The sequence below is a fragment of the Engystomops pustulosus genome, chromosome 6 (assembly GCF_040894005.1).
Source record: "Engystomops pustulosus chromosome 6, aEngPut4.maternal, whole genome shotgun sequence".
NCBI classification, from domain to species: Eukaryota; Metazoa; Chordata; class Amphibia; order Anura; family Leptodactylidae; genus Engystomops; species Engystomops pustulosus.
In genome coordinates, this window is record NC_092416.1 from 159,564,203 (window position 1) to 159,590,268 (window position 26,066).

At 41.7% G+C, this 26,066-nt stretch overlaps 1 protein-coding gene across 1 annotated transcript; it reads right to left on the reverse strand.

Moving 5' to 3' along the window:
• Positions 1 to 2,181: 2,181 nt before the first annotated feature.
• Positions 2,182 to 24,473, reverse strand: LOC140064827 (bactericidal permeability-increasing protein-like). Its single transcript, XM_072112074.1, has 15 exons — positions 24,289 to 24,473; positions 16,139 to 16,250; positions 15,780 to 15,908; positions 13,641 to 13,796; positions 12,417 to 12,480; positions 10,996 to 11,059; positions 9,825 to 9,916; positions 8,741 to 8,917; positions 8,503 to 8,562; positions 8,109 to 8,276; positions 6,737 to 6,804; positions 6,159 to 6,201; positions 5,932 to 5,995; positions 4,375 to 4,451; positions 2,182 to 3,691 (listed from the first exon to the last, which is right to left on the reverse strand). The coding sequence occupies exons 1-15, from the start codon at positions 24,401 to 24,403 to the stop codon at positions 3,620 to 3,622; spliced, it is 1,461 nt and encodes a 486-aa protein (XP_071968175.1). The 5' UTR covers positions 24,404 to 24,473; the 3' UTR covers positions 2,182 to 3,619.
• Positions 24,474 to 26,066: the final 1,593 nt, after the last annotated feature.

Below are 26,066 nucleotides of genomic sequence, written 5' to 3' on the forward strand. Positions count from 1 at the left end.
GGGGGCAGATAACACAGGATCCATCATTGATGTTAGAAGATAACTTTAGTAATCTCCTCCCCGTACCTGCGTAATGACCTCCACACAGGTCATAGAGCATGCCCACAACACTCCACAGCTACCTGCTGTAACACAACTCTATGGAACTGCCCTTCACAGCTCAGGAAAGATGGATAACCATGTGACTATTTACATAAAATATAAATGAATTAAGAAGAAAAGCATTACAGCGAAATGAAATAATAGTTTATTACTCTAAATCAGTGATTTTCAACCTGTGTGCCGCGGCACACTAGTGTGCCGCGACACATGGTTGAGTGTGCCGCGGGGAAAGTTCCCCGAACCATGGTGCCCCTGTGTAGTGCTGCCGCCGCGCCCCCGTGTTTCTGCCCCATACTTACCTACAAGCCCCGCGTCGGCCATCCGCCCATCTTCTGTAGCTCCTGCACCGCGCGGCCCACGTCAGGTGACTGCCGCGACCTGACGTGAGGTCGCGTAAGTCACGTGACCAGAGGCGCGCGGTGCAGGAGCTACAGATGATGGGAGGATCGCCGACGCGGGGTGGGCGGATCGCCATTAGGAATGAAGATACGCGGAAGAAGACATCAAGGGTAAGTATATAAGGTTATTATTTGTATAGGGAAGGCAGCTAGGGTCTTTTTTTTTATTAGTAAAGGGAGGCTGGGGCTTTTTATTAGTTAAGGGGGGCCTTTAGGGCCTTTTAATTAGTAAAGGGGGGCCTCTAGGGCCTTTTAATTAGTAAAGGGGGGCCTCTAGGGCCTTTTAATTAGTAAAGGGGGGCCTCTAGGGCCTTTTAATTAGTAAAGGGGGGCCTCTAGGGCCTTTTAATTAGTAAAGGGGGGCCTCTAGGGCCTTTTAATTAGTAAAGGGGGGCCTATAGGGCCTTTTAATTAGTAAAGGGGGGCCTCTAGGGCCTTTTATTTAGTAAAGGGGGGCCTCTAGGGCCTTTTAATTAGTAAAGGGGGGCCTCTAGGGCCTTTTAATTAGTAAAGGGGGGCCTCTAGGGCCTTTTAATTAGTAAAGGGAGGCCGCTAGGGCCTTTTAATTAGTAAAGGGGGGCCTCTAGGGTCTTTTAATTAGTAAAGGGAGGCCGCTAGGGTCTTTTAATTAGTAAAGGGGGGCCTCTAGGGCCTTTTAATTAGTAAAGGGAGGCCGCTAGGGCCTTTTAATTAGTAAAGGGAGGCCGCTAGGGTCTTTTAATTAGTAAAGGGGGGCCTCTAGGGCCTTTTAATTAGTAAAGGGAGGCCGCTAGGGCCTTTTAATTAGTAAAGGGGGGCCTCTAGGGCCTTTTAATTAGTAAAGGGGGGCCTCTAGGGCCTTTTAATTAGTAAAGGGGGGCCTCTAGGGCCTTTTAATTAGTAAAGGGGGGCCTCTAGGGCCTTTTAATTAGTAAAGGGGGGCCTCTAGGGCCTTTTAATTAGTAAAGGGAGGCCGCTAGGGCCTTTTAATTAGTAAAGGGGGGCCTCTAGGGTCTTTTAATTAGTAAAGGGAGGCCGCTAGGGTCTTTTAATTAGTTAAGGGAGGCCGCTAGGGTCTTTTAATTAGTAAAGGGAGGCCGCTAGGGCCTTTTAATTAGTAAAGGGAGGCCGCTAGGGTCTTTTAATTAGTAAAGGGAGGCCTCTAGGACCTTTTAATTAGTAAAGGGAGGCCGCTAGGGGCTCTTAATTAGTAAAGGGAGGCCGCTAGGGGCTCTTAATTAGTAAAGGGGGCCTCTAGGGCCTTTTAATTAGTAAAGGGAGGCCCCTAGGGTCTTTTAATTAGTAAAGGGAGGCCCCTAGGGTCTTTTAATTAGTAAAGGGAGGCCGCTAGGGTCTTTTAATTAGTAAAGGGAGGCCCCTAGGGTCTTTTAATTAGTAAAGGGGGGCCTCTAGGGCCTTTTAATTAGTAAAGGGAGGCTGCTAGGGGCTCTTAATTAGTAAAGGGAGGCCGCTAGAGGTTTTTATTAGTAAAGGGAGGCCTTTTATGACTGTTTTAGTGTCATTTTGTGCTATTTTGGTTGGTGGTGTGCCCCAGGATTTTCTAAGTATAAAAAGTGTGCCGCGGCTCAAAAAAGGTTGAAAATCACTGCTCTAAATAAAATCACCAAAATCATTCACAAGTGACACAACAATCAGCATCAAAGCATCACTATATAAAATAAACACAGACAAAAATACAGAAAATTTTTAAGATCATTTCATTCATTTCAACAAAGCTGATGAGTTTTATACTCTATAACACTGGATTCATACACATTATTACATTTGTGGTATTTTTTACAGTTCTTTAAAAAAAAAATTCAGCATTTTTTCCATTGGACTTAAAGTGATTGTCCACTTTTAGCAAACAACTTATACTGTGTGTGTAGAGAAAGTTTTTTCATTTTCCAATATCATTTCTGTATCAATTTTTTATGGTTTTCTAGATTTCTGCTTGCTGTCATTCCAAAGGAATATTCATTGTTTACTTCCTTTGGATAAAAAGGTCCCTGGTCATGTGATGTCACGCAGGTCAAAGGCTTGCTGTAGCCCTGGTCATGTGATGTCACGCAGGTCAAAGGCTTGCTGTAGCCCTGGTCATGTGATGTCACGCAGGTCAAAGGCTTGCTGTAGCCCTGGTCATGTGATGTCACGCAGGTCAAAGGCTTGCTGTAGCCCTGGTCATGTGATGTCACGCAGGTCAAAGGCTTGCTGTAGCCCTGGTCATGTGATGTCACGCAGGTCAAAGGCTTGCTGTAGCCCTGGTCATGTGATGTCACGCAGGTCAAAGGCTTGCTGTAGCCCTGGTCATGTGATGTCACGCAGGTCAAAGGCTTGCTGTAGCCCTGGTCATGTGATGTCACGCAGGTCAAAGGCTTGCTGTAGCCCTGGTCATGTGATGTTTCACAGGTGCACAGCTAATTATATCACACAGTTCTGATTACTTTCTGTGATATAACCTGTGTGACATCACATGACAAGAGATATAATGACCTGTGCACCTGTGTGACATCACATGCCCAGAGATATAACAAACCGTGCACCTGTGTGACATCACATGCCCAGAGATATAATGACCTGTGCACAATTTCTGCAAAGTCATAAAAAACTTTTTTTCATTTTTGTCCACACAATATGCAATAACATTGCTAAGTTGCCCTCTGGGACCTCACATGGGTTGTCAGTCTATTGACCCCCATATCCACAGACTAGGACCTACATATGTTTTTGGTGGGGTCCAACACTATAAAATCTTAGCTTAGACTCTCAACTCAGGAATTATAAGATACAAGGAAGCTATAAGTCCTGCTCCATACTCTGTTTAGTGGCCTGTGCCAGGAAGTGCAGCTGAGCTCCTATTTACCAAAACCCCTTTAAGAAAAAAAGGGCTCAACTATTCACTACATGCACAAGTAAAGCAAAGTATGCCAGGCATGTAGTTTCTTTACTGTCCAGTATATAGATGTGTATATGGGGTGTAATGTAGATGTGATCCCAGTCATTAGAGGGTAAACAACTGCTATTTCTCCCCTTTTTATAAAGGCCCTTAAATTCTTTAATTCAATTTTACAAACTTTATTAGTAACAGACTAGAATTTTTCATCAGAATCTTCCAATCCCAAGATTTTGGACCAATCACATTAATATCTATCAATCCAGGTGCTGTTCAAAGTTTTTCCATAGTGAATATTTGCTCCAAATAGAAGGAAATCCTGAAATGTAAAATGTTATAGTTAGAAACAGAAATCCCAGTGAGATAAAATGGTCTACCAAGTTTTTACAATATTTTATAATTTTTATATATATACACAGCATCCAGAGAGCTTCATGATAGGTCACAGTGGGCAGAGGGGTCCGTCTTTAACTAGGGGTCGTCTGTAAGTCGAGTGTTCTTAAGTAGGGGACTGCCTGTATTATATCATTTTTATAACGACGGTCTATTTGTATGGAGTAGAGAGTCATATTAAGTCTAATTTGGCTCCAGTTCTGGGTGCAAATGCAATTTTCACCCTACTAAACCCTACAGTCAGAGCTCCGAGAAGGCACTTTGCTAGCTGCTGAAAATATTTAGTGTGGAGTCTCTATGTTCCTACACATATCCACATACAGAAAACATTTGACTGAATGTTTCCCCCCTATTAACATACTGCTCGACCACAAGCATAAATACTACTGCGATATTGTATCGTTTACATTACACTTATATACACACATTACTCATATATATACACACATTACACACATCTATGCACAACATACTCACACACATATATATATTTATACTCATTACATATACTTATGTTATCACACAATGATACAGTTCTGGTTGCTCTTCCTCGTTGAGGTTGTCTCACTACTGATCATGTATATATTACAGATATTAGGAAGGACAAACCTGCTGCGGCTGGAGGACAACATCTGTGAGCTGCACATTATCCAGTAGCGGGAGTGGGTAACCCTTGTTCAGAATCTCTACATGAACAGAAGAAGTCGTTTATCATCATTATTACCATCATCATCACCATGTCACCTACACTAATACCTGGACACCAATTAATCTCTTGGTATAAATGAAGAGAATATTATATCTAATCCCGGTGTGCCGTCATTGAGCCAGATGTATCACTTGTTTTTTCTGTTGTTTTTGCACCTTTTCATATTGTCACACTGTTTTTACAACAGTTTTGCACCAAAACATCAAACTACTAATTATTCATCATTAGCGACATTTTCATTTGGGTGCCAATTAGGTGTAAAAACACCCCAGCCCAAAGGTGGTGTAGACTGAAAAGCAATACTGAGCTATTCTGCAGAGCAGTGTATTCCCAGCAGCAGAGCTCAGACACTACATGCAGCCTCAGTTAACCGTTTTATGAGCTTCTATTTACAAACAATCTGCAAAAGCAGCAGCTCAGAGCAGGATAGAAGAGAAGTTAGTGGGATCAGCAGACAGGACAGAGAAGTGAGTGGGATTTTGTAGACAGGACAAAGAAGTGTCCTCATGTAGCAGGATGTCCACACTGGTGGACACTGGCCAGAATTACAGGGGTGCAGCAGGAGATCAGCACAAAGAACCCCTCCAGGAGAGGCCACTGCTGAGGAGGTCACTGGGTGCAGGGTGTCACACACCTGGGCTCTGCTGTGTAGGTCATTTTCATGCTGGGGTGCGGGAGAGAAGCAGAGAGGAGCTTGTAGGAGGATCATATGTAAGTGCCCCGAATCTAACACTGCGCCTAAAGTAAAGGGATTAATAAGAGGCAGGAACTCAACTCATCACAGATGTTTGTAACTTGTGATCATTCTGGAGACAGAATTAAGGTGCAACAACTAGACTTGAGCACAGAACAGTGATACATCCTGCCCGCTGAGTGATTTGCAAGGCTAGAATAGTGATGACCCATCAAATTTCTTTGCACCCCAGGAGAAGACATCAACTCTCCAGTGAGTGCATTGTCCCTTTTACTGTATACCAGGCACAGCTCCATACATGTCGTGGTGGTTAAGCCTGGTATTACAGCTCAGTCTCATTTCATTGAATATGACTGAGCTGCACTACTATTAAATGTTAGGACTGAGTTGTCCTTGATACTACAAAGGGGGCCATATGCTCATAGAGAGATGATGCCTTCTCAGTTCATGACCGGAGATTGGTCTGTTTTATGATTTCATCTTAAATAAGGAAATAGTCAAAAGTGTAATAGATAGGAAATATTTATGAGTGGACCCTACAAAATTTGGGGTAGGCCAGCAGCATTCGAAGAGTTAACGCTCAAGATCGGTGCCAGCATTGATTACGGTTGTTAATGGCGGTGGGAATTTGAGGCGAACTAGCACCTGGTCCCGAACTTGTAATGCAGTTCAAGGTCAAGCTCTGGGGACTGAACCCGAACTTTGCAGTTCGGGTCGGCTCATCACTAGTAGAATCATATTCCTTAGGATGTAAACTACTTACGGTTAACCTGAGGCAGTATTACTTTTGATAAGTAGTAGTTCACAGCCGTGTTCAGTATTACCACCTGCAACGTAGTAACTTATTAGTTATGTGGTCACCAATCATCAATCAGTATACTGTGAGTTTAAGTAACCTACATAGTTACTCTATAATGAACAACCTGTAAAATATATGTATATTAATGTTATATATATTTGCTATATCTATATAGTCTACTCTGTACTTACAGAAAACGGCCCGACATCAGAATGTTTAAGATCCATAAGTACTCTAGAAGCAAGAAAAAAGTCCAATCTTAAGTCTATATCATGATCACTGCTGGCGCCTGACACGAAAGCAAAGTTTCCCCCAGCAAGTATTATTTGTATGATTTCTAGTAGATTTATTAGATTAACAGAGCATATTACAGCCAAAACAGCACAAAAATGTTGTCCATATGGCTAATTTTCTTTTTTTGCTGAAAAATACAATAGACTCATAGTTATGAGTCCTGTGTATTTACTGTAGGAACTACTCAGTGTATTATTCAGAAATTGCCCCAAAAGTTCTAACCATCTTCCCTGATGTTTAGACAGGTATCCTAAAAATGATCAAAAAGAAGATAAGAATACATTTCATAAAATAACAGAGCAGCTTTAGCTTCCTCTGATCTATGCCTGTTTTTGTTTGGACACATCATTGCATTCATGAGAACTTCCCTTCAGTTTTTTTTTATGGGTTTGGCCAAAGTTTCCCAGTGGATGAGATATGGAGATATCTTTTAAACACGGAGCTATAAAGTATACATGAAATCATATGTAGGTACCTGCTAAGCTCTAGGTTACCCACAATCCACCCTGATTTTACAGCCACTTTTGCCAGAGCAGTTGTCGTCTGAAACATGAGAATAAAATATTGATAACTCAAAACATTAATATAGTAATTCCATATTATTTGCTGGTGAGTCACATGTAAGTTTAGCAAAGTGGTCAAAAGTCTGGATATATAATAAATGAAGATGGTCGAGTATACAAGTATGTTATGGTTCAGATACTTTGACCTCAAATAAGTTTTCCAAGGTGGGAAATGGAAAACTTCAAACTCTCCATAAGGAGAACTCTTACCTTCTGACCCTTGTCAATAGCCTCTCACACAGCCAAACCAGTTCCCTACACTGTACTGAGGAGACACAACCAGGTGGAAACAGTGCTGTCTACAGTTGGGAGTCTGTTCCTACTAGTTTGGCTTAATCACACATCATGATATCAGACTTCTTGTAAGTCATGATTGGTGTTAAAGGATCTGCCTTTCAAGGTAGCAAAAGGAGGCATTGGGGGTCATTTACTAAGGGCCCGATTCGCGTTTTCCCGACGTGTTACCCGAATATTTCCGATTTGCGCCGATTTCCCCTGAATTGCCTCGGTATTTTGGCGCCGCATTAAAAAAAAAAAAATGTGTCGCGAAAATTGCACTTATCTCCACTCAGCCTGGCTCGGTGTATTCCAGTGCGTTCTGATGCTCTTCAGCGCAGCAGCGCCACCTGGTGGACGGCGGAGGAACTACCTTAATAAATCCCGGCCGGACCCGAATCCAGCGCAGAGAACGCGCCGCTGGATCGCGAATGGGCAGGGTAAGTAAATCTGCCCCATTGTTTTCCATTTTCCACCTTGGAAAACATATTTGCATTATTCCTAGAATTCTCCGGTGGAGCATCAATGGCTTTAAGTCTCCATATTCATAAAAGGAGGCCTTAATTGGCAAGCTTTCCATTAGGAGAACTCTTACTTCCTCACCACCAGAGATGGGCAGACCTGTCGTTCCAGTTCAGGTTTGGGGGGGTCCTGGTCGCTCAGCCAAACCCAAACTGATTCTACAGCCCGCTCATCTCTATCCACCAGTTGAGAATTATGTGCCATATCCTTCCCCCCTATAAGTGAAGACACCAGCATTCAGACTGGATTACTAGAAGGACTCATAATCACATTTGGAGCAATAACGAAACACACCTGCCATTTATAGCTAGGAACCGAAAGACCAACTCTGGCCAAGTTTTAAGAGTCTTGAACAGTGGAACTCTAAGACATCTCTAATAATATGGGGTTTGAAAGGTCGGGCTACAAGAAAGTTTGTCTTTTTTAAACCTAAAAACTATTTCTATGAACATTTATTATATAATAGAATTTCAGATATTAACTTACCAGGTTCAGAAGAAAAGCTGGAGCCAAGGAGGAGTTGGGTAAGATGACATAGGCCTGAATATCTATGTGGGGTGAAATGGTGATATTCCCCGGCCTGATGTCCAGTGATGGAGCGGAGGTGGATGAAATCTTCAGTTTCATCAACATATCTGGGTACATCTTTTTCAACTTTGATGAAAAACAGATAACTATGTGTAAATCTAGAGTTATTTTTTGTGGTGGGGGCTATATTTTCCTCTAGACGACCTATCTTCAGGATAGGTCATCTGTATTAGATTAGTGCTGGTCCTTCACTGATCAGTTGTTTGTCATTACCACTATACTGGGGAATTGTGTCTCTTTTGGGATATTGTCCCCAGCCAGATATGTAAGGATTTTTTGAGGGGCTTCTTACCTGAGGGATTAGCACTCCAAAGGAAGAGGTGTTTAGTCGAATGCTGAAGTCCTTGGGAATCTACGATGGAGACAACCTCAATAAAATATCTTATAAAAATTGAAAGTTAGAACAAAGGGATAAAGAAGGAAAAACCAACAAAAATTATCTCTGGAACCCATACCCGACCTTCCTTCAATGGGCTCAGGGCTCAAAGTAGGTCCTGAGCATCTTTAGATGTACGATGCTCATAACATACCATGTTGTCAGTGATATTGAAGATCAGTTTTCCAGCTGTATAATAGACAAATCCAGCCGTGTTAAACAGATAGTCAGAGACCCCGAAGTAAACCATAAGGCTGTGGTCACTAGGCAGTTTCAGGGCTGGTGGTGAGAAAGGTGGTGGAGTGCGATGGGATAGCTCAAAAAATTCTCCCTGTGGAAACATGTAGTTATGTAATATTAATAGTCATAGCATTTGAGTATTGGTATATAATACCTGTCTAGTGTAACGAGTGTAGACCAACTGTGTTGATAAAATTATTGGACTTGCAGTTGGAAGGAGTTGTCTAAGAGACTTTCTGGTATTAACTTCCATACAAGTATCTAGACTTCACAACACCATCAAGTCAAGTTGATAAGCATCAAGCCGCTTCCTCAGATTTAGTCTGAGTTTCAGTTTGGGATGATTTATAATCTCTATAAGAATGAAGTAGACTCATTGGGTCTCATTTAATAAGGGTCCGAGTACCGCACTTTCGTCGGATTTGCCGAATATTTCCGATTTGCGGCGAATTGCACCGTAATTTTGGCGCACAAGAACGGATTTTGGCGCATCGACATTGGCTTGCACGCAACAGAAATTGGGGGGGCGTGGTCGTCGGACAACCCGACGGATTCGGACAAACCGCGGAATTTAAAAAAGGATTTGTGTTGCAAGATCAAGCACTGGGAAGAAGCATCAGGAAGAAGCAGGTGAACTCTGGTGGACCTCAGCGCAGTAGCGACACAGGAAGGAACTCGGACACATGATGTTAGTGAATCGCGCCGGACCCGAATCCTTGTCGGACAACGCACCACGGGATCACGACGGGACCCTGTAAGTAAATCTGTCCCATTTTGGGGATCTTCATCCACAGACTATATTGAAAGATATTTGACAAAGTCATCCCATGGTTCCTAAGAAAATCTAAATTAAAATTCAAAAACTGTACTCCTTCTTACTAGCCAGTCCACATATAGGATATAAAAACTAGGCTATGAGGAAAAATATGGAACCTACAATATATTCCTAATTACTCTTGCACATGTTCATTTTGGAAACATTAACAGGAAAATCTCACCTTCAGTTGCACATCCACACAATCTGTGGTCACGGGCGGGGGCCCAGTCAGAGAATAGTCAATAGCAGCAACATTGTCAATTTTTGCCGTCACTAAAAAATTAATATCAAAGCTTTTCAAACTTCATTCACAAACAAATATAGCATAGAGAATCCCACCTATGCTGCCATATTTTCACAGTATTTTAATTCTATTTAATGAATGCAAATTTGAAGAGGATTTATCATTTCTACCGATATGCTGATTTTAGTAAATACCCCTATGCCCCATGACGTTATTGACATATGGGTGTTGCTAGTTAGGGTTGTGTCACTACTCACTATTACACTGTCCAATCAGTGTCAGACTATAATGGGACAACCTGCTTTGATGAAGAGAATGGTAACACCCAGTTGTCAATTTTTTTATAAATTTTCGAGATGGAAGCATAATTTTCAAGATTTTTGTGTCGAAAACTTCTGAGCTGTTGGAAACATGTGTTGACCTATTAGTCATTGATGCAAGTTTTGGGGTTACAGATATGGCGGATCTGCCAAGCTATAATCATTGGGCGGGTTATAATTGAGGGGATCTATCAACGTGTGCCAGCATATGATGGTAATCCCTCCATGCCAAATATATCTGGTGGCTCTGGTCTCCTTATAAATATAGGGTAGTCCTACTCCAGGTCCTGCCAGGTGTAGATTTGATCTATAGTCCATGTCAGGAACTGGCAGGAACACGCTGACCCATTCCACTGCCGGGAATGTACATCTATATCTATCTACATTCGTAATAGAAGTACATGTCGGGAGAAGTGACGAGTCCTCTTTAGCTTTTGTATAGAGATTAGAGAGTCATCCAAGACTTAAATCTTAGGGGGACATGTATTTTTATTTTGACCAGTTTTTTTCTTTTTAGTTTTTGTTTTATTAGATTTTTTTTGTGACTTTTTGGGTGCATTTTTGCTACTTTGCCAGGGTCTTAAGAAGTTAGCCGGTGGGTGTGTCTGTTGCAGTTTTCCAAAATGTATCTTTCCAAGACAGATGTTTCTGACTTTTTTAGAGCAAATTAGGGATTCCATTTTGTGCCTGACATACAATAGATCTGCACTAAAACTGCAACCCAACAAATAGATTCACTCGTCTTTATTTATGTGTAATGCCGGCTTCACCTGAAAAAGTCAACTTACCTTTTAAAGTTTGCAGTAATGGTTCCAATTTGCTTGTAATTGAATTACTAACCAGAGGACAGATCTAATAGAGGAAACAGGAAAATATGGGTTACAAAATTATCACTGATGATTAAGAGGCCCGTATAACCGATATTTAGGTACTCTATATCTAGAGTATAAGTCTACTGAAGATTATGGAGCCAGGGTGAGACAGAAGTCCACCTCCTTTATTAATCACATCATAAAACCTGTTCTTCTTGCGTGCACATAAGACATAATGGGGCAGATTTACTTACCCGGTCCATTCGCGATCCAGCCGCTCGTTCTTTGTGGAGGATTCGGGTTCTGCCGGGATTCACTAAGAGAGTTCCCCTAATGTCCACCAGGTGTCACTGCTGTGCTGAATTCCGTCGGAGTTTACTGAACTTCACCAAGCCAGGCCGGGTGCAGGTAAGCGTGTGTTTCTCCACGCCCCCCAATTTCCGTTGCGTGCATGCCGATGTGCCACAATTCCGATCGCGTTCGCCAAAATCCCAGGGCAATTCAGGGGAAAATGGCGCAAATCGGTAAAATTAGGGTAAAACGGCGTAAAAACGCAATTCTGGCCCTTAGTAAATGACCCCCATTAACACTAAGTTACCTTTATGTCTATCCCAATATATCAGAGATACTGTATATTTTAACATCTTGTTGCTACTTTATGGATCAATGCTTTCACTAAACCTGGACTGCTGCCAGGTGTAGAATTTGCTCTATAGCCCTTGTCAAGACCTAGCAGGAACACCTATTGCTGACCCATTCTACTGCCATCCTTGTCCAACTTCACGTCCAGTTGGCATGAAATTGGTGCAAGTCGGAAAATAGTTGCAATTCTTGACGTTTTTCTAGGCACCCTCCCATCCTTTTCATGTTTTTCGCAACATGTTAATTTGTGCAGCTTTACGGTCTATGGATGGAAAGAAGAATATTGTTGCACTTACATACTGTACAATATAAGATATAGTATAATATGAAGAATTAAAAACTAGCTAACGATAATCAAGGGTTTTTTGACCTGTTTTTAACACTTTTCCGACTTGCCTGGCCAAGGATGGGGGGGCGTGGTCTGGAAAAGGGGTGTGGTCTCATGACAAGGGGGCGCGACCGGGCGGAAAATAGCCCGTCCGCCAAATATTTTTGGACTTTGTGCCACATTGTGGTGCACAGGTAAAAACAACTGTATGAAGGTGCAAACAAGAACACTACATTCTGTAACTAGAATTTAACATCACAGTGTTGCAACAAAAAACTAGTGTTGTCTGCGCCATATTGTTACATCTTCCTCAATGTATAAAAGTAAATTCTGTATAGTACCTTTGATGGCTTAAAAAGTTTTAAAATTTTTTGACCAGCTGATCCCTTAAACAATGTTCTAATGATATAAACTATATTTTACTGACCTGATTCTCAATAGCTTTTCTTAACGCATTATCAACATTGTGACGGAAGAGGTCTACCAACCAGCTGCAATAGAACAGGATAAACATTTTAGGGTACATTCACGTATCAGTTGCCATACAATTTTTGAAACCCCATGCAGCACAAATGATGGTAAAATATTGTACATAGTGCCCTAAGCCACGCCTTTTGCCTTGCCCTGATCCCCACACAATATGGACCCCACTTAGTGCTCCCCATCTCCACCTCACAATATGTTCCCCCAGCTCACTTGCATGTTGTGGTCCGCTCATATTCAGTTCGCCCTGATATTGTGTCCCCTGGTTGCTCCCTCTGATATTGTGGCTCCCCCTCATTTTGTGGTTTCCCAGCAACTCCCCTTCATATAATGCCCCCCACCCAGTAGCTCCCCTTCATACTGTGTTGCCCCTGCAGCCTCCTTGCTACTGCTTAGTAAAAAAAATAAATTAATAAATAGGTAATTATCTCTCTCTGTTCCCCCGCAGCAGCTCTCCTCTGCTGCTGTGTGCAGCACTCAAGCAGGAAGGCAGGATGAAATCATATCATCATGGCGGCCTGATCCCTGCTCTGCACAGCATTCGAGGCACAGTGATAGTGCAGAGAGACAACATCTATCAGCATTATCACTATAGCCAACTATATTGGCGCCCGGGGCAGACTAATACGGTTGATGTCCTTGGACATAGCTCCCAAGACAATGGACCCCAAAATCTGTGACTATACAGCTGGATTCAAGGTAGGAGAGTATATTGCGCATAGTGTTCTAACTGCAGGTAGTATGTTATAGAGCAGGAGGAGCTGAGCAGATTGTACATAGTGTTCTATGTGCAGGCAGCTTGTTATAGAGCAGGAGGAGGTGAATATATTGTATATAGTGTCCTATCTGCAGGCAGCATGTTATAGAGCAGGAGGAGGTGAGTATATTATACATAGTGGGGCAGATTTATAAAGTGTCTGAAAGTAAGAATATTTCCAGTTGCCCATGGCAACCAATCACAGCTCGGTTTTCATTTTACCAGTGGCCATGAATATTTTAAAGGGGAGCTGTGATTGGTTGCCATGGGCAACTGGAAATATTCTGACTTTCAGACACTTGATAAATCTGCCCCAGTGTCCTAACCTCTGCTTGATGATAAGTTCTCTTTTAGCAAAGTACAGTTTAAGTACTCCATGGACATTGTAAAAAATAATCATTGCATATATACCTTAGTTTCCCAGACACGTGGATCTTGACATCTGAGATGTGGTTGCTGCAATCTGAAAGAGCGATTGTTGGTCTTCCCGATGTGTCACTTCCTACTTTCAGCCCCACAGAAATGCTAATTCCTTCCACCTTCAGATTAAATCCTCCTTTTGTGGATCTAATGATGAAATGTTATATTACGATTAGAGATGAGCGAGCACCAAAATGCTCGGGTGCTCGTTATTCGAGACGAACTTTTCCAGATGCTCGAGTGCTCGTCTCGAATAACGAGCCCCATTGAAGTCAATGGGAGACTCGAGCATTTTTCAAAGGGACCATGGTTCGGGAATAAAATGTGTTATTTAATTGAAAAAGAATGTCTTCTGATAAGTTAGCAGATGTATGCAAACATCTGCAATCTATTCTTCACTGTTCCGCGCGTATATTATCTCCCGACAAGTTAGCAGATGTGAAGAACAGTGAAGAATAGAATAAAAACAGTGCACATAGGATCATTTAAGTTAAAAACACAGTGAAGAATAGATTACAGATGTTCGGCACATCTGCTTACTTGTCGGGAGAGGAGATACGCTGTCCCGGGATCCGCTCCTCTTCTTCCACTGAAGTCTCCCCGATGTCTCCCTGCTGCCCGAAGTCTCCCTGGTGCCCGATGTCTTCCTGCTGCGTGCGATGTCTCCCTGCTGCGCGCGATGTCTCCCTGCTGCACGCGATGTCTCCCTGCTGCGCGCGATGTCTCCCTGCTGCGTGCGATGTCTTCCTGCTGCGCCCGATGTGTCTCTGCTGCGCCCGATGTGTCTCTGCTGCGCCCAATGTCTCCCTGGTGTGCGATGTCTCCCCGTTCCGCGTGTATCTTCCGACAAGTAAGCAGATGTGCTGAACATCTGTAATCTATTCTTCACTGTGTTCTTCACTGTGTTTTTCACTTAAATGATCCTGTGTTCACTGTTTTTATTCTATTCTTCATTGTTCTTCACTGTGTTTGTTTAATTAAATGCTCGATCTCGAGCAGGGGAAATACTCGTCCGAGCAACGAGCCGTTTCGAGTACCTTAATACTCGAACGAGCATCAAGCTCGGACGAGTATACTCGCTCATCTCTAATTACGATATATAAAAATACCAGTTTCTACACTCTGAATATTAATCATTTTCTATAATTATAGTCAGTGTGAAAATACAAATTCCAATAAGATTGCATGTGTTATCACATGAGCACATGGTCTAGGCTGGACATCCCCAGTGGTTGTGCTGCTTTCCCCAATCACTGGTTACCTACCAAAAATTATTTAATGAAAAGTACAGGCGGTCCCCTACTTAAGAAAACCCAACTTACAGACGACCCCAAGTTACAAACAGACCTCTGGATGTTGGTAATTTCCTGTACTTTATCCTTAGGCTACAATAATCAGCTGTAATAGTTATCACAGGTGTCTGAAATGAAGATTTTTTTGTTAATCCTGGTTCTTATGACAACCCAACATTTTTAAAATCCAATTGTCACAGAAACCGAAAAAAAGTTGACTGGAGTTACAATTATAAAATATACAGTTCCAACTTACACACAAATTCAACTTAAGAACAAACCTACGGAATCTATCTGGTACGTAACCCGGGGACTGCCTGAATTACCTAACCTCAAAAAACTGTGAACTAAACTTTTACCCCAGTACAGCTGTACTACTAGGGACATTGTCGACTTAATGTTTTACCTTCCAAATATTTGGTGGATTTTATCCCTCTGGAATTTTACAGTGAAAACATTACAAGATTAGCAAATCTTTTCAATGGCTTGTAGATTTGGTGTTAATGTAGCATTTTTCAGGAATCAAATAGAATCTGAGACATTTCTGATTCACTTCCGATAAGGAGTTCAAAATGGCCGCCTGCTTGCTAATACCATCCTTTATCCCAAAGATTAGAAAAGGGGTAGAGGGAGAGTTTAAAAAAATTGTACAAACTAATGAAACAAGATAGGACTATAAGGGTTATATAACAATTTCCAGGACAATTGGAGTCATATACTTTCAAACCGTTAATTCGATCCCAAAGCGAATGTTTTGATAGATTTAATTCTCCAAATCGAATGTTGGCTGATTATAATTAAGATCTTTGTAGAAATGAAGGATTTTTCCACTTCTTACATGTGCAGTGCCTTGACATGCCACCTCCCGTCTATCTCAATGAAGCCTCCTGAGATTGATAGCTTTAAGCCAACACCGGGCATTGGACTGATCTGCGAGTTGGGTAACTGGAAGTTGCGAATTTTCATGCTGTAATTGAATAAGACTCCAGATTACTAGACGGTATACTTATCAGCTATTACACACTTTCCATAGCTGTGCAGATTACACCAGATAATTGAAGGCCGTGCACCACTATTAAATTATCTGGCGTACCCTGCACATGAGTGACGCAAGATAGCACCAGTTTTTATACATCTGGGCCATAGAGTAAGTTTTATGTTTAAAAATTGAAAAAAACTTTATTTTCTTTTTTTTACCTGTCGAAATGATATTTGACTTTTCCTACAGGAGAGTGTGCAGAGCCAGAGAAATCTGGAAGATGGACCTTGGCGAGTTCCTGCTGCAGAACAGTCATCCCCTGCTGTCGTGCTGAGAAGAAAAGGGCAATGAGGACCAGCATATAGTATAGGCGCCAACTGTGTACAGAGAATCCATGTGATGACACTGAGCATGTGCGACCACCAGCACAGGGCTCATGAGGGAGATGTTCTGAGAAGGAATTTACAGAACACCGGAAAACGCCAGAAGTGTTATGTATTATATCTGAACACAGACGCATTTCTTTGAATTGATTCCAATTTAATAAACAAAATAAAATATATAATATGCAAATAAATATTTTTTGTGGAATATTTACTTTATGGGTTTTCTGAACTTAGTAGAATTTAGCTTGTGTTAACTGTATAACAGATAGGCCTTATTCATCCAGGTGAACAAGTGCTGTCCCATGTCCCTTAGCAACCCACAACTGCTGAGAGGCCACTCAGGCCGGTGGAAGGTATGTCCCACAATTTCCAATTTCCAGAAGACCCAGTTAGTTGAATATAATGATGATGTGGAGAGCTGTCGGCTCTCTACATTATCACTCTGCCTCTGTTGTAGGGGAACTGCTGTAGGGAAATAAGGAGAACTGAGTAAATTATAATAATAATTCTTTATTTATATAGCGCACACAGATTACGCAGCGCTGTACAAAGCATGACAAATTGGTCCCTGTCCCCATGGGGCTCACAATCTAAACAACCTAACAGAATGTTTTGGAGTGTGGGAGGAAACCGGAGGACCCGGTGGAAACCCACGCAAACACGGAGAGAACATACAAACTCTATGCAGATGTTGACCTGGACGGGAATCAAACTCAGGACCTCAGCGCTGCAAGGCAGAAGTGCTACTCACTCAGCAACCGTGCCGCCCTAATTATGTTGTTTTTTAATTACAGATCAACAAGGAAAGGAGGAGAATCTGAAGGTAAGATGGCGGTGCACTGTTAGGGGTCCAGAATGTAAGGGGAGATGGGGGGGGGGTACACTGAGAGGGAGCCACAAGGATGGATGGGGTATGCTGTGATGATGATAGGGCCACAATGTGAGGGTGAGATGGGGGTTGCACCCTAAGGTGTCCACAATGTGTGGGTGAGATGGGAAGTACACTGTGAGGGGACCACATTGTGGATTATCATCTCTCTATCCAAAGATCTATTATTTTGGTTGACCATGCTCCCTATTAAGTCACTTATTTAAACAGAGACACCACTCCACAGTAACTCAGCTGTATTGTGGTTCAAGTTGAAGTCTTGGTATATCTTATTGGAAAGAAGATGGCTAAGGCCAGCCACCAGTACTGCTGACCCCCTGTACACATTCTGTATAGTACAGGCCAAGAAGCTAATTTATACAGTCTCTATAGCTTCCAGCAAACCCCATAATAAAAAATAAGAAGACGTCCCTTTTCTTGGCTTCACCATCTCTTAGAGATTCTGATACAGCTACTTCCGCTTTGTTCTGACCATGTTGGCAGTTTCATCAACCACTTGTGAGACCATGGCAGCTTCCTGCCAACCAACTCTGATTGAACAAGAGCCATCCAGCTTTCTTGGGCTGTGCCTGTATGTCTTGATCTCAACTCCATGTTTATCTTCAGAAATCAGATGGTTTTGATAACAATTATGGTTTGAGAACTGATTATATTATACAAGATGTCATAGGAAAACTTAAAAGGTTTGCTATTCCCGGAACCTACTTAATGCTTATCACTCTGCACTAGTCCACCTAGGATGTCCTCACATCATAAAAGAACCATAAGAATAACCATAATATGATCCTTGAAGAATAAATACAAGAAAAAACGATCCTGGCTGTCTTCAAGAACTTTTTCCTTGCTTCAAAGGGTCATGTTCATAGCCAATAGATATGGGCACATTGTAGGATAATACAGGCGGTCCCCTACTTAAGAACACTCGACTTACATACGGCCCCTAGTTACAAACAGACCCCTGGATATTGGTAATTTATTGTACTTTAGTCCTAGGCTACAATAATCAGCTATAACAGTTATCACAGGCGTCTGTAATGAAGCTTTATTGTTAATGCTGATTCTAATGACAACCCAACATTTTTAAAATCCAATTGTCACAGAGACCAAAAAAGTTCTGTCTGGGATCACAATGATAAAACATACAGTTCCGACTTACATACAAATTCAACTTAAGAACATACCTACAGTCCCTATCTTGTATGTACACAGGGACTGCCTGTATCTGATTATTCTATTGGAATAATAGTTTCTAGTATAAAATATTAAAAATCAGGAGGCCACACCCCTTCCCTAAAGCCCCGCCTTAGAACAGTAAAAAAAAAATTTCTTGCTGCAGGTAAAATTATGAGACACTAAAAGTTGCACATTTTTATGCAAATTCTGCTATGCACTATAGTATGCAATTTTTATTCTATAGAGTATTTATATCAGAAAGTGGTGTAACATGTCTCATAAATCATTTCTACTTATAATGCAACATCCCACTGCGGTTTATAGTGTTTCACAAGAGCTTGCATCAGTCGTGTAACTTTACACACAGCATTGCTTGAATGATGGATGAACTATTCCTAGTTACGAAATAGTAAATTTAGAACCTAAATTTGTGCAGGAACAGCTCCATTCCTGTTCATTTGTTATGTCTGATATTGCTATATTATTTACTAATTTTTTTCTTTTAAAGGAAAAATAAATTGTCAGCCGCAGCCGACTGGAAACTAAATGAAAATGGTTGGTCTCAAGTTTTAGCTAAATTTTTCTAGCAGGCGAAGTTGAGTCTTTGGATTGTGAAAGTTACACTCTGCAGTTGCAGCAGTAAGTGACAAATTGCAGATAACAGACAGAGTAAAACATTTGTATTAGGCCCCTTTCAGACAAACAACGTATATCTGTCCGCACACGTGTGCCACCATACCGTACTGAGAAAAAGATAGAGCATGCTCTATATTTCCCTGTAACTACAGTCGGGCACCATGCCTTGCTATGGAGAGGGGCGGGCAGGAGAGCAGCGCTTATCCCGTCTCCTCTTCAGTGGGTGTCTGTTTTCTTGTCTGGGCTATGGCCGGGCGATCATACATCAGTGTGAAATCAGCCTTAATCCCATCCCCTACCCTCTGCCTGTATACCTATAATGTTGCTGTTAGAGAATGGACAATTAGATGGAATGGTAGGACAGACACAGCGAGAGAGCCCTCAAGCTAGACCCCCTAGTACTCCCTACTTACTTGCCTTGCCAATTCTACCCTAGACTGTAAGCAACAGCTGCTCGATGTTCCCTTCCTGCGCCAAAGTGAAAAAATTTTGACAAAAAACAGGACAAACAAGCACAGAAGAATAGTCGTACAAATACGAATCAAAACCAAAAAAGCAATGCAGTACAGAATCGAGTGACAAATGTATGGTCAGAAAACAAGCAAGGCTCAGAAAATTAAACAATGCACACGTCCAGAATGCTAGCTAGCTATAAAGAAGACTTATAGCAAACACTGGGAAGTGAGCAGACATTCCTCTCATGAGATATCAGAGCCCTGGTCCAGAAGGTGATCTGACTGGTACCCTTTTAAATAAGACTCTCTCCTCTTCCCCCATACTTAGGTGAGCTTATCACTGTCACATAGGCACAGAAGAGGAAGGTGGAAGGAGGTATCAGTGAGGAGGAGGGGGGAGGATGACTCAATGAGAGAGAGATGAGGTCCATTTCAGCTAATGCCCCCTTGATTCAATGGATCTTGCTGGCAGGGAGCCAGGTAAACTTTACATACTTTAATATAATTTAGTGGTACTGAGAAGATGGGCTTTAAAAGCATTATTCAAATCTTTATTGAAATGGCTATTGGAACCAGTCATCAGGTGGAGAAGTCATATCCTGATGATGGATTCCCTTTAAATCCTACCCATTAAACTGTTCAGAATTTCGCATAACAATAAATGGTGCTTTTTTTTTTTTCCTTCTTCTCCCTTTACTTTTTGGTTTTGTTTGTGTTATTTGGGAAGGGTTTTTGTTTTATTAAAAATTACTAACTGTAATTATGTGATGATTTGATGGGGGTGGGTGGTAATGGATTTAAAGTTATTACCTGTCTTAACTACGCTGTATTGGTTATTGTGGGTGGGTGGTAGGGGGGGGTTTAAAGGTATTATATGTTCTAACCCAGGCTGTAATGGTACTTTGTGAAATATTGTATATGTATTCATGCGTTTATGACTATTTTTGTACCGTATATACTTTGCATAATAAAAATAATATAATAGGAAAAAAAACAATACATGGTGCTGTGGAGTATGCATCTGCCCTAAGGATAACCTCTTTCAGTTAGCTCTAACCTACCATCCAGTTCCAGTTTCTATTGTGAAATATTTCTAGAAGGAAGTTTGGATTTTGCAATAAAGAACTTTTTACAGTTAATTGATGTTGCAGGAGATTACTGAGCGGACAAAACAAAGGGACTTGTAAAGGGATTTTCCCAGCAAACTAGAGGAGTTCATTTTATTCTGAGCTGCTACCGCTGTTCTCCTAACCTATTCGATGCTTTTTAAAAATGTGTCCACTAGTTGAAAAGATCTGTTGCTCAGCTTATACTAGACATGGGCGTGATAACCTTTTAATTCTATAAGGCACACAGAGACACACCCCAGAGTAAATAAAAGGTTATTCCCCTTTTAACTATGAGATAATTTAAATGTAAACTTCGAAGGGGCCCATATCTTTTAAATGGGTGCAGGGATTTTGAAAATATTGACACCAAATCACCGGAGGCTGCTGCAATTAAGGGAAGTCAACCAGTTTCTTTCAAAGAGATTAGCACAAATGAAAGTAAATAAGTTGATTTGGTGTGTTGAGAAGTTATCTCATTTGAATTAAAGGGTTTTCCCATAGATGTGGGTCCCATGTCCCCTAAGAGAGCTTGGCCATTTTCAGAACTCCCATAGATGTCAATGGAAAGAGCTGCACCTGGACACTGTCCAATCAAAGCCAGAGGATGAGAATCGTTGACCTTGAGGACCAACAGCTCTATGACATGTATGGAATATCCTGGGGGTATGCAATGAATATCTGACTTTTGTAGACCCCTTTAAATAATTGGAAAGAAATGTATTAAAGGCTCCATTCTGAAATCATGGCTTATCTCAAATGATTTATGTCAAGTCTATAGCCATATATATTTGAATTGATCAATTGGTTTCCGTCCACATTGCAGCCAAATTGTGTGATAATTTATGATGGGATTATCATCGTGTCAACCCTTCAGCAAGAGCCATTAAGTTCTAATTAATAACTTGTCATATCCTTATTCCGGGACTGTGGCTAGTATAATATTCCAGAGTCCGCAGTCCACAGTTCACATATAAAACCATTCTGTGTGTTTACACTCTGACACGGTGCAAATTGGACTTCTTTAAAGGGCTCGTTCGGGTTCCGTCATTTTTTTTAATGGCCACAGGTGGTGTACAAATGCGAAAGACGTTATACTGTCGTTGGCATATCATTGCTGGGGGAGACTCCTGGGAATTTCATTACTGGGGGAGGCTGCTGGCCATTTCATTACTGGGGGAGGCTGCATGAGGCATTTTATTACTGGGGGAGGCTGCATGAGGCATTTCATTACTGGGGTAGGTTGCTGGACATTTCATTACTGGGGGAGGCTGCATGAGGCATTTCATTACTGGGGTAGGTTGCTGGACATTTCATTACTGGGGGTGGCTGCATGAGGCATTACATTACTGGGGAAGGCTGCATGAGGCATTTCATTACTTGGGGAGGCTTTTGGCCATTTCATTACTGGGGGAGGCTGCATGAGACATTTCATTACTGGGGGAGGCTGCATGAGGCATTTCATTACTGGGGTAGGTTGCTGGACATTTCATTACTGGGGCTGGCTGCATGAGGCATTACATTACTGGGGGAGACTGCATGAGGCATTTCATTACTTGGGGAGGCTTTTGGCCATTTCATTACTGGGGGAGGCTGCATGAGACATTTCATTACTGGGGTAGGCTGCTGGCATTTTATTACTGGGGGAGGCTGCATGAGACATTTCATTACTGGGGGAGGCTGCTTGACATTTCATTTCTGGGGGCAGCTGCTGAGCAGTTCATTACTGGGGGGAGGCTGCATGGGGCATTCCATTACTGGGGGGGCCACTGGGCATTTCAATATTGGGGGAGGCTGCTGGACATTTCATTACTGGGGGAGGCTGCTGGGCATTTCAGAACTGCAGGAGTCTGCTGGGCATTTTATTGCTAGGCGAGGATGGGACCAATGCATCTACCACCCTAGGCCAATACCCGAGTCAATTAAACATTAAGCCAACTAGCATAACTCTATAGTCCAGATGATAATAGCAAATGTTGTAATAAACTTTACTAACCCATAACTACTTGGCACTTTCTTGTTTGTGAGTTTCCATTTTTCACGCCCCACATTTAAAAATCGATTACTTTTTTACTTTTCAGTGTACAGAGCTGTGTGAGTGCTTATTTTCTGCATAACAAATTGTATATGGTAGTGTTAGTATATAATATTCCATTACATGTACTGGAAAGCCAGAACAAAATTCCAAATAAGGTGAATTTGGTGGGAAAAAAAACACATTTGCACCATTTTCTTGTGGGCCTGGTTTTTATGGCTTTCACTGTGCACTGCATATGTCTCCTTTATCCTTTGGATCGGTACCAACACAAGAATAGCAAATTTATGCAGGTTCTATTATGTTTTAATACATTGTAAAAATGTCTCACCATCTTCAGACAATAATGACTTTTTCTTACTTCATTGTTTGGACCTGTGTAAGGTGCCATTTTTTGCAAGATGAGCTTGAATTCCAGAAATACTGTATATACTGGCGTATAAGACTACTTTTTAACCCCTTAAAATAATGGCTACAGTGGGGGGTCGTCTTATACGCCGGATATACGGGGGCCACACTGTGTGAGGTGTTTTTTTTCCCCGTCAGCGCGCAGAGAGCCGCTTCCTGGGACCGCCGCGCATGCGCGGCAGTCCGCCTCTCACAGTCATTAGAAGAGGCTTAGTACGCGCTGACGGGGCGGCGCGCTGTATGCTAATGCAGCCACCCTGTCACAGCGGTCGGCGTCACAGAGCTGGGGGTCACAGGCGGCACTTACAGAAGCATGTCGGATCTTCATTAATATCGCAGCTTACAGTTATGATCACCAGGCACTTGCTCTCTTGTTTGTTTTGCAAAGTTTTAAGCAGACTTTTTTTCATTTGGGAGAGGGGTAGTCTTATACAGTGAGTATATATCAAATTCTATATTTTTAGGGCAGAAGTTGGGGGTCGTCTTATACGCCCAGTCGTCTTATACGCCGGCATATACGGTAGTTGTTTTTCTATTTTGATAGATTAGGACTTTTGCGACATGCAATGCCTGACATGTTAATGATTTATTGTTTTTTTTTATCAGTTCTAGGGAAATGTAAATTTAACTTTTAGGGGTTTTTTTGCTCCTTTTAGACCCTACTTTGACCCTATGGACTCTGATTGCTCCTAACATATACTGCAAAACCACTGAATCTACTACATTTAATGAGTTAACCCATCGGTACCAGAACCGGGTGTTTGAGCTAAACCTGCAACTGGTCTTGAACTTCTAATGAAGTTCAGGGTCGGGTATGGGGAATACAAACCAAGTATAAACTGAACTTTGCGTTTCAGGTCCGCTCATCACTTCCAGAGATACCTGAGTGCTGTGCCCTGCAATTCCCAACACTCCACTACTTTGAAGAATGATTTTAAGTTTTGCAAGAGGGAATAAATAAGATATACAGTATTTCAGAGTTTTGTTATAATTACTTGAACAATTTTGTGAATTCTAGAATTTATAGCACATCCCATCTGATATTATCACTATATCACAAGGATATCAGGATCTGTGGACTACACCTGCATCTGATCCTGTGGAGCAGGTGAATACAGACTTGTCAATGCATAATTAAAATATACAACTGTGGGCTATTTTATAAAAAACTATTTATCAAAATCTATTCCTAAAGGGATAATGCTTTTGTTTTTTTAGAATTTCCACACAAATATAATCTCCATTCATTGAATAATTCTTAGACCAAGTGTACCACCTACCATAATCCAGCCCCATCTGCGTGAGCCTCACCACAAAACCGGGGTTCACTGCACCCGCTGCACACAGATAGACGGCCACAGAGAGGAGTACCGGCGTTATGCTGGAGGACACCATCGCTGCAGGTTTAGGTGCTATCCCTCTGTCCTTGGAGGTAAATCTGTGCTTTTATATTCTACTACTCAAAGAGAAACTAAAACAGGGAAGTAAAAAATAGAAGAATGAGGAAGTAGAGTAATCAACGTGCATGAGCCAAACACAATTGTGTCACTCCGATTTTAGGTAGATGATAGATATGAGATCATAGATAGAGCCATAGATAGATAGATAGATAGATACTCAAAAGAAAGTCCAAGCAGCACAAACCTTAAAGGAGGGGAATGGGTGCAGGCATCCCATGACTGGTCCACAAGTCCTCCAGTTACAATATGAAGAAAGCGGGCAGCACTCCGTTGTAGGTAAAAATTACAAAAGTGTCTTTATTCCATAGTGAGTGACAATGACAGCGACATTTCGGCTCTGCAAGAGCCTTTTTCAAGCCTTTCAAAAAGTGAAATGGTGGCCATATATATATATACAACAAGTGATCACATGACTGATTGGGATACTCCCACCATTTTTGTAAAACTGTGATATAATACATATTACATAATAAAAATACATACAGTGAATAGCAGGTATAGTGCACATTATACAATACATTTGTGCATGTGTAATTGACTTTAAAAATGTGACATTTGTAGCAATTCTCTTTGTTAGTAGCACAGAGCGATCTATCCACTGACCTCATCTGTGTAAAAGCGCTCAAGTGCTTTTGTGCTAAAAGGTTAGATTTCTGACAATTCTTCCCAGTTGTTTCCACGTGTCCACCGTCCCTGATCGGTTCAAATTAACTCCGATATCAATTAAAAGAAAATGCTATAATGGAACGCACGGTGGAACACACGCTCTGCGCCTAATTGTGCGCATGCGTCTGATTGTGCGCACGCGTGGTCTAAACCAGCAACCACGTCTGATGCCATGGCAACCAAGGACAAATACAGAACAACCATTGGCAATGGAACATTGGTTAGTATCATTCCGATACATATAGAGGATCCACGGGGTGTCAGCCATAAATCAGGACCAATTGGCTGTGATGACAGCCATATTCCACATAGGGTGATTTCAAATACACCACTACTTAAAAGACATGCAGATATCAGGGACGACCTTGCTGAATATACCCCTAATAATAAATGGGGCAAACGGCATAAGCGATCCCCTTCATATTTGTCTGTACATATATAAATGACAGTATGGTCCCTGGCTAGACACTCCAACTGTAGATTATTAATAGATGACAATGTACATGATGCAGATGGACAATTGATGGTTGAAGGAATGAAAGTTATAATAATAATGAGAAGGTTGCCATAACTTTCGACGATTGTGTGGAGCGGCATACCGAAATGCGTTCATAAAAAGTTCTATTGTGCAGAAAGTTTTGATCAGTAGAGGGAGGCTTCCACGGAGAGACATCTGGGTTAGGCTCATGTTCTGAAAGAAAAGAGACATGTAATGTCAAAATTATTATATCACAACAAGTCACTCACTGCTACTCTGATGACAAACCCAAAAAAGAACCACAAATGGATCAACAGGATTTATAAAGACCAAAGTTTAAAGTCTACATTGAGACCCTTGGGTCTCAAAGTATCAAGAGTATATATCCAATGTAACTCACGCTTTTTTAAGATGCCCACCCTATCACCACCTCGTCTGAGGGGGGGGCACGTGG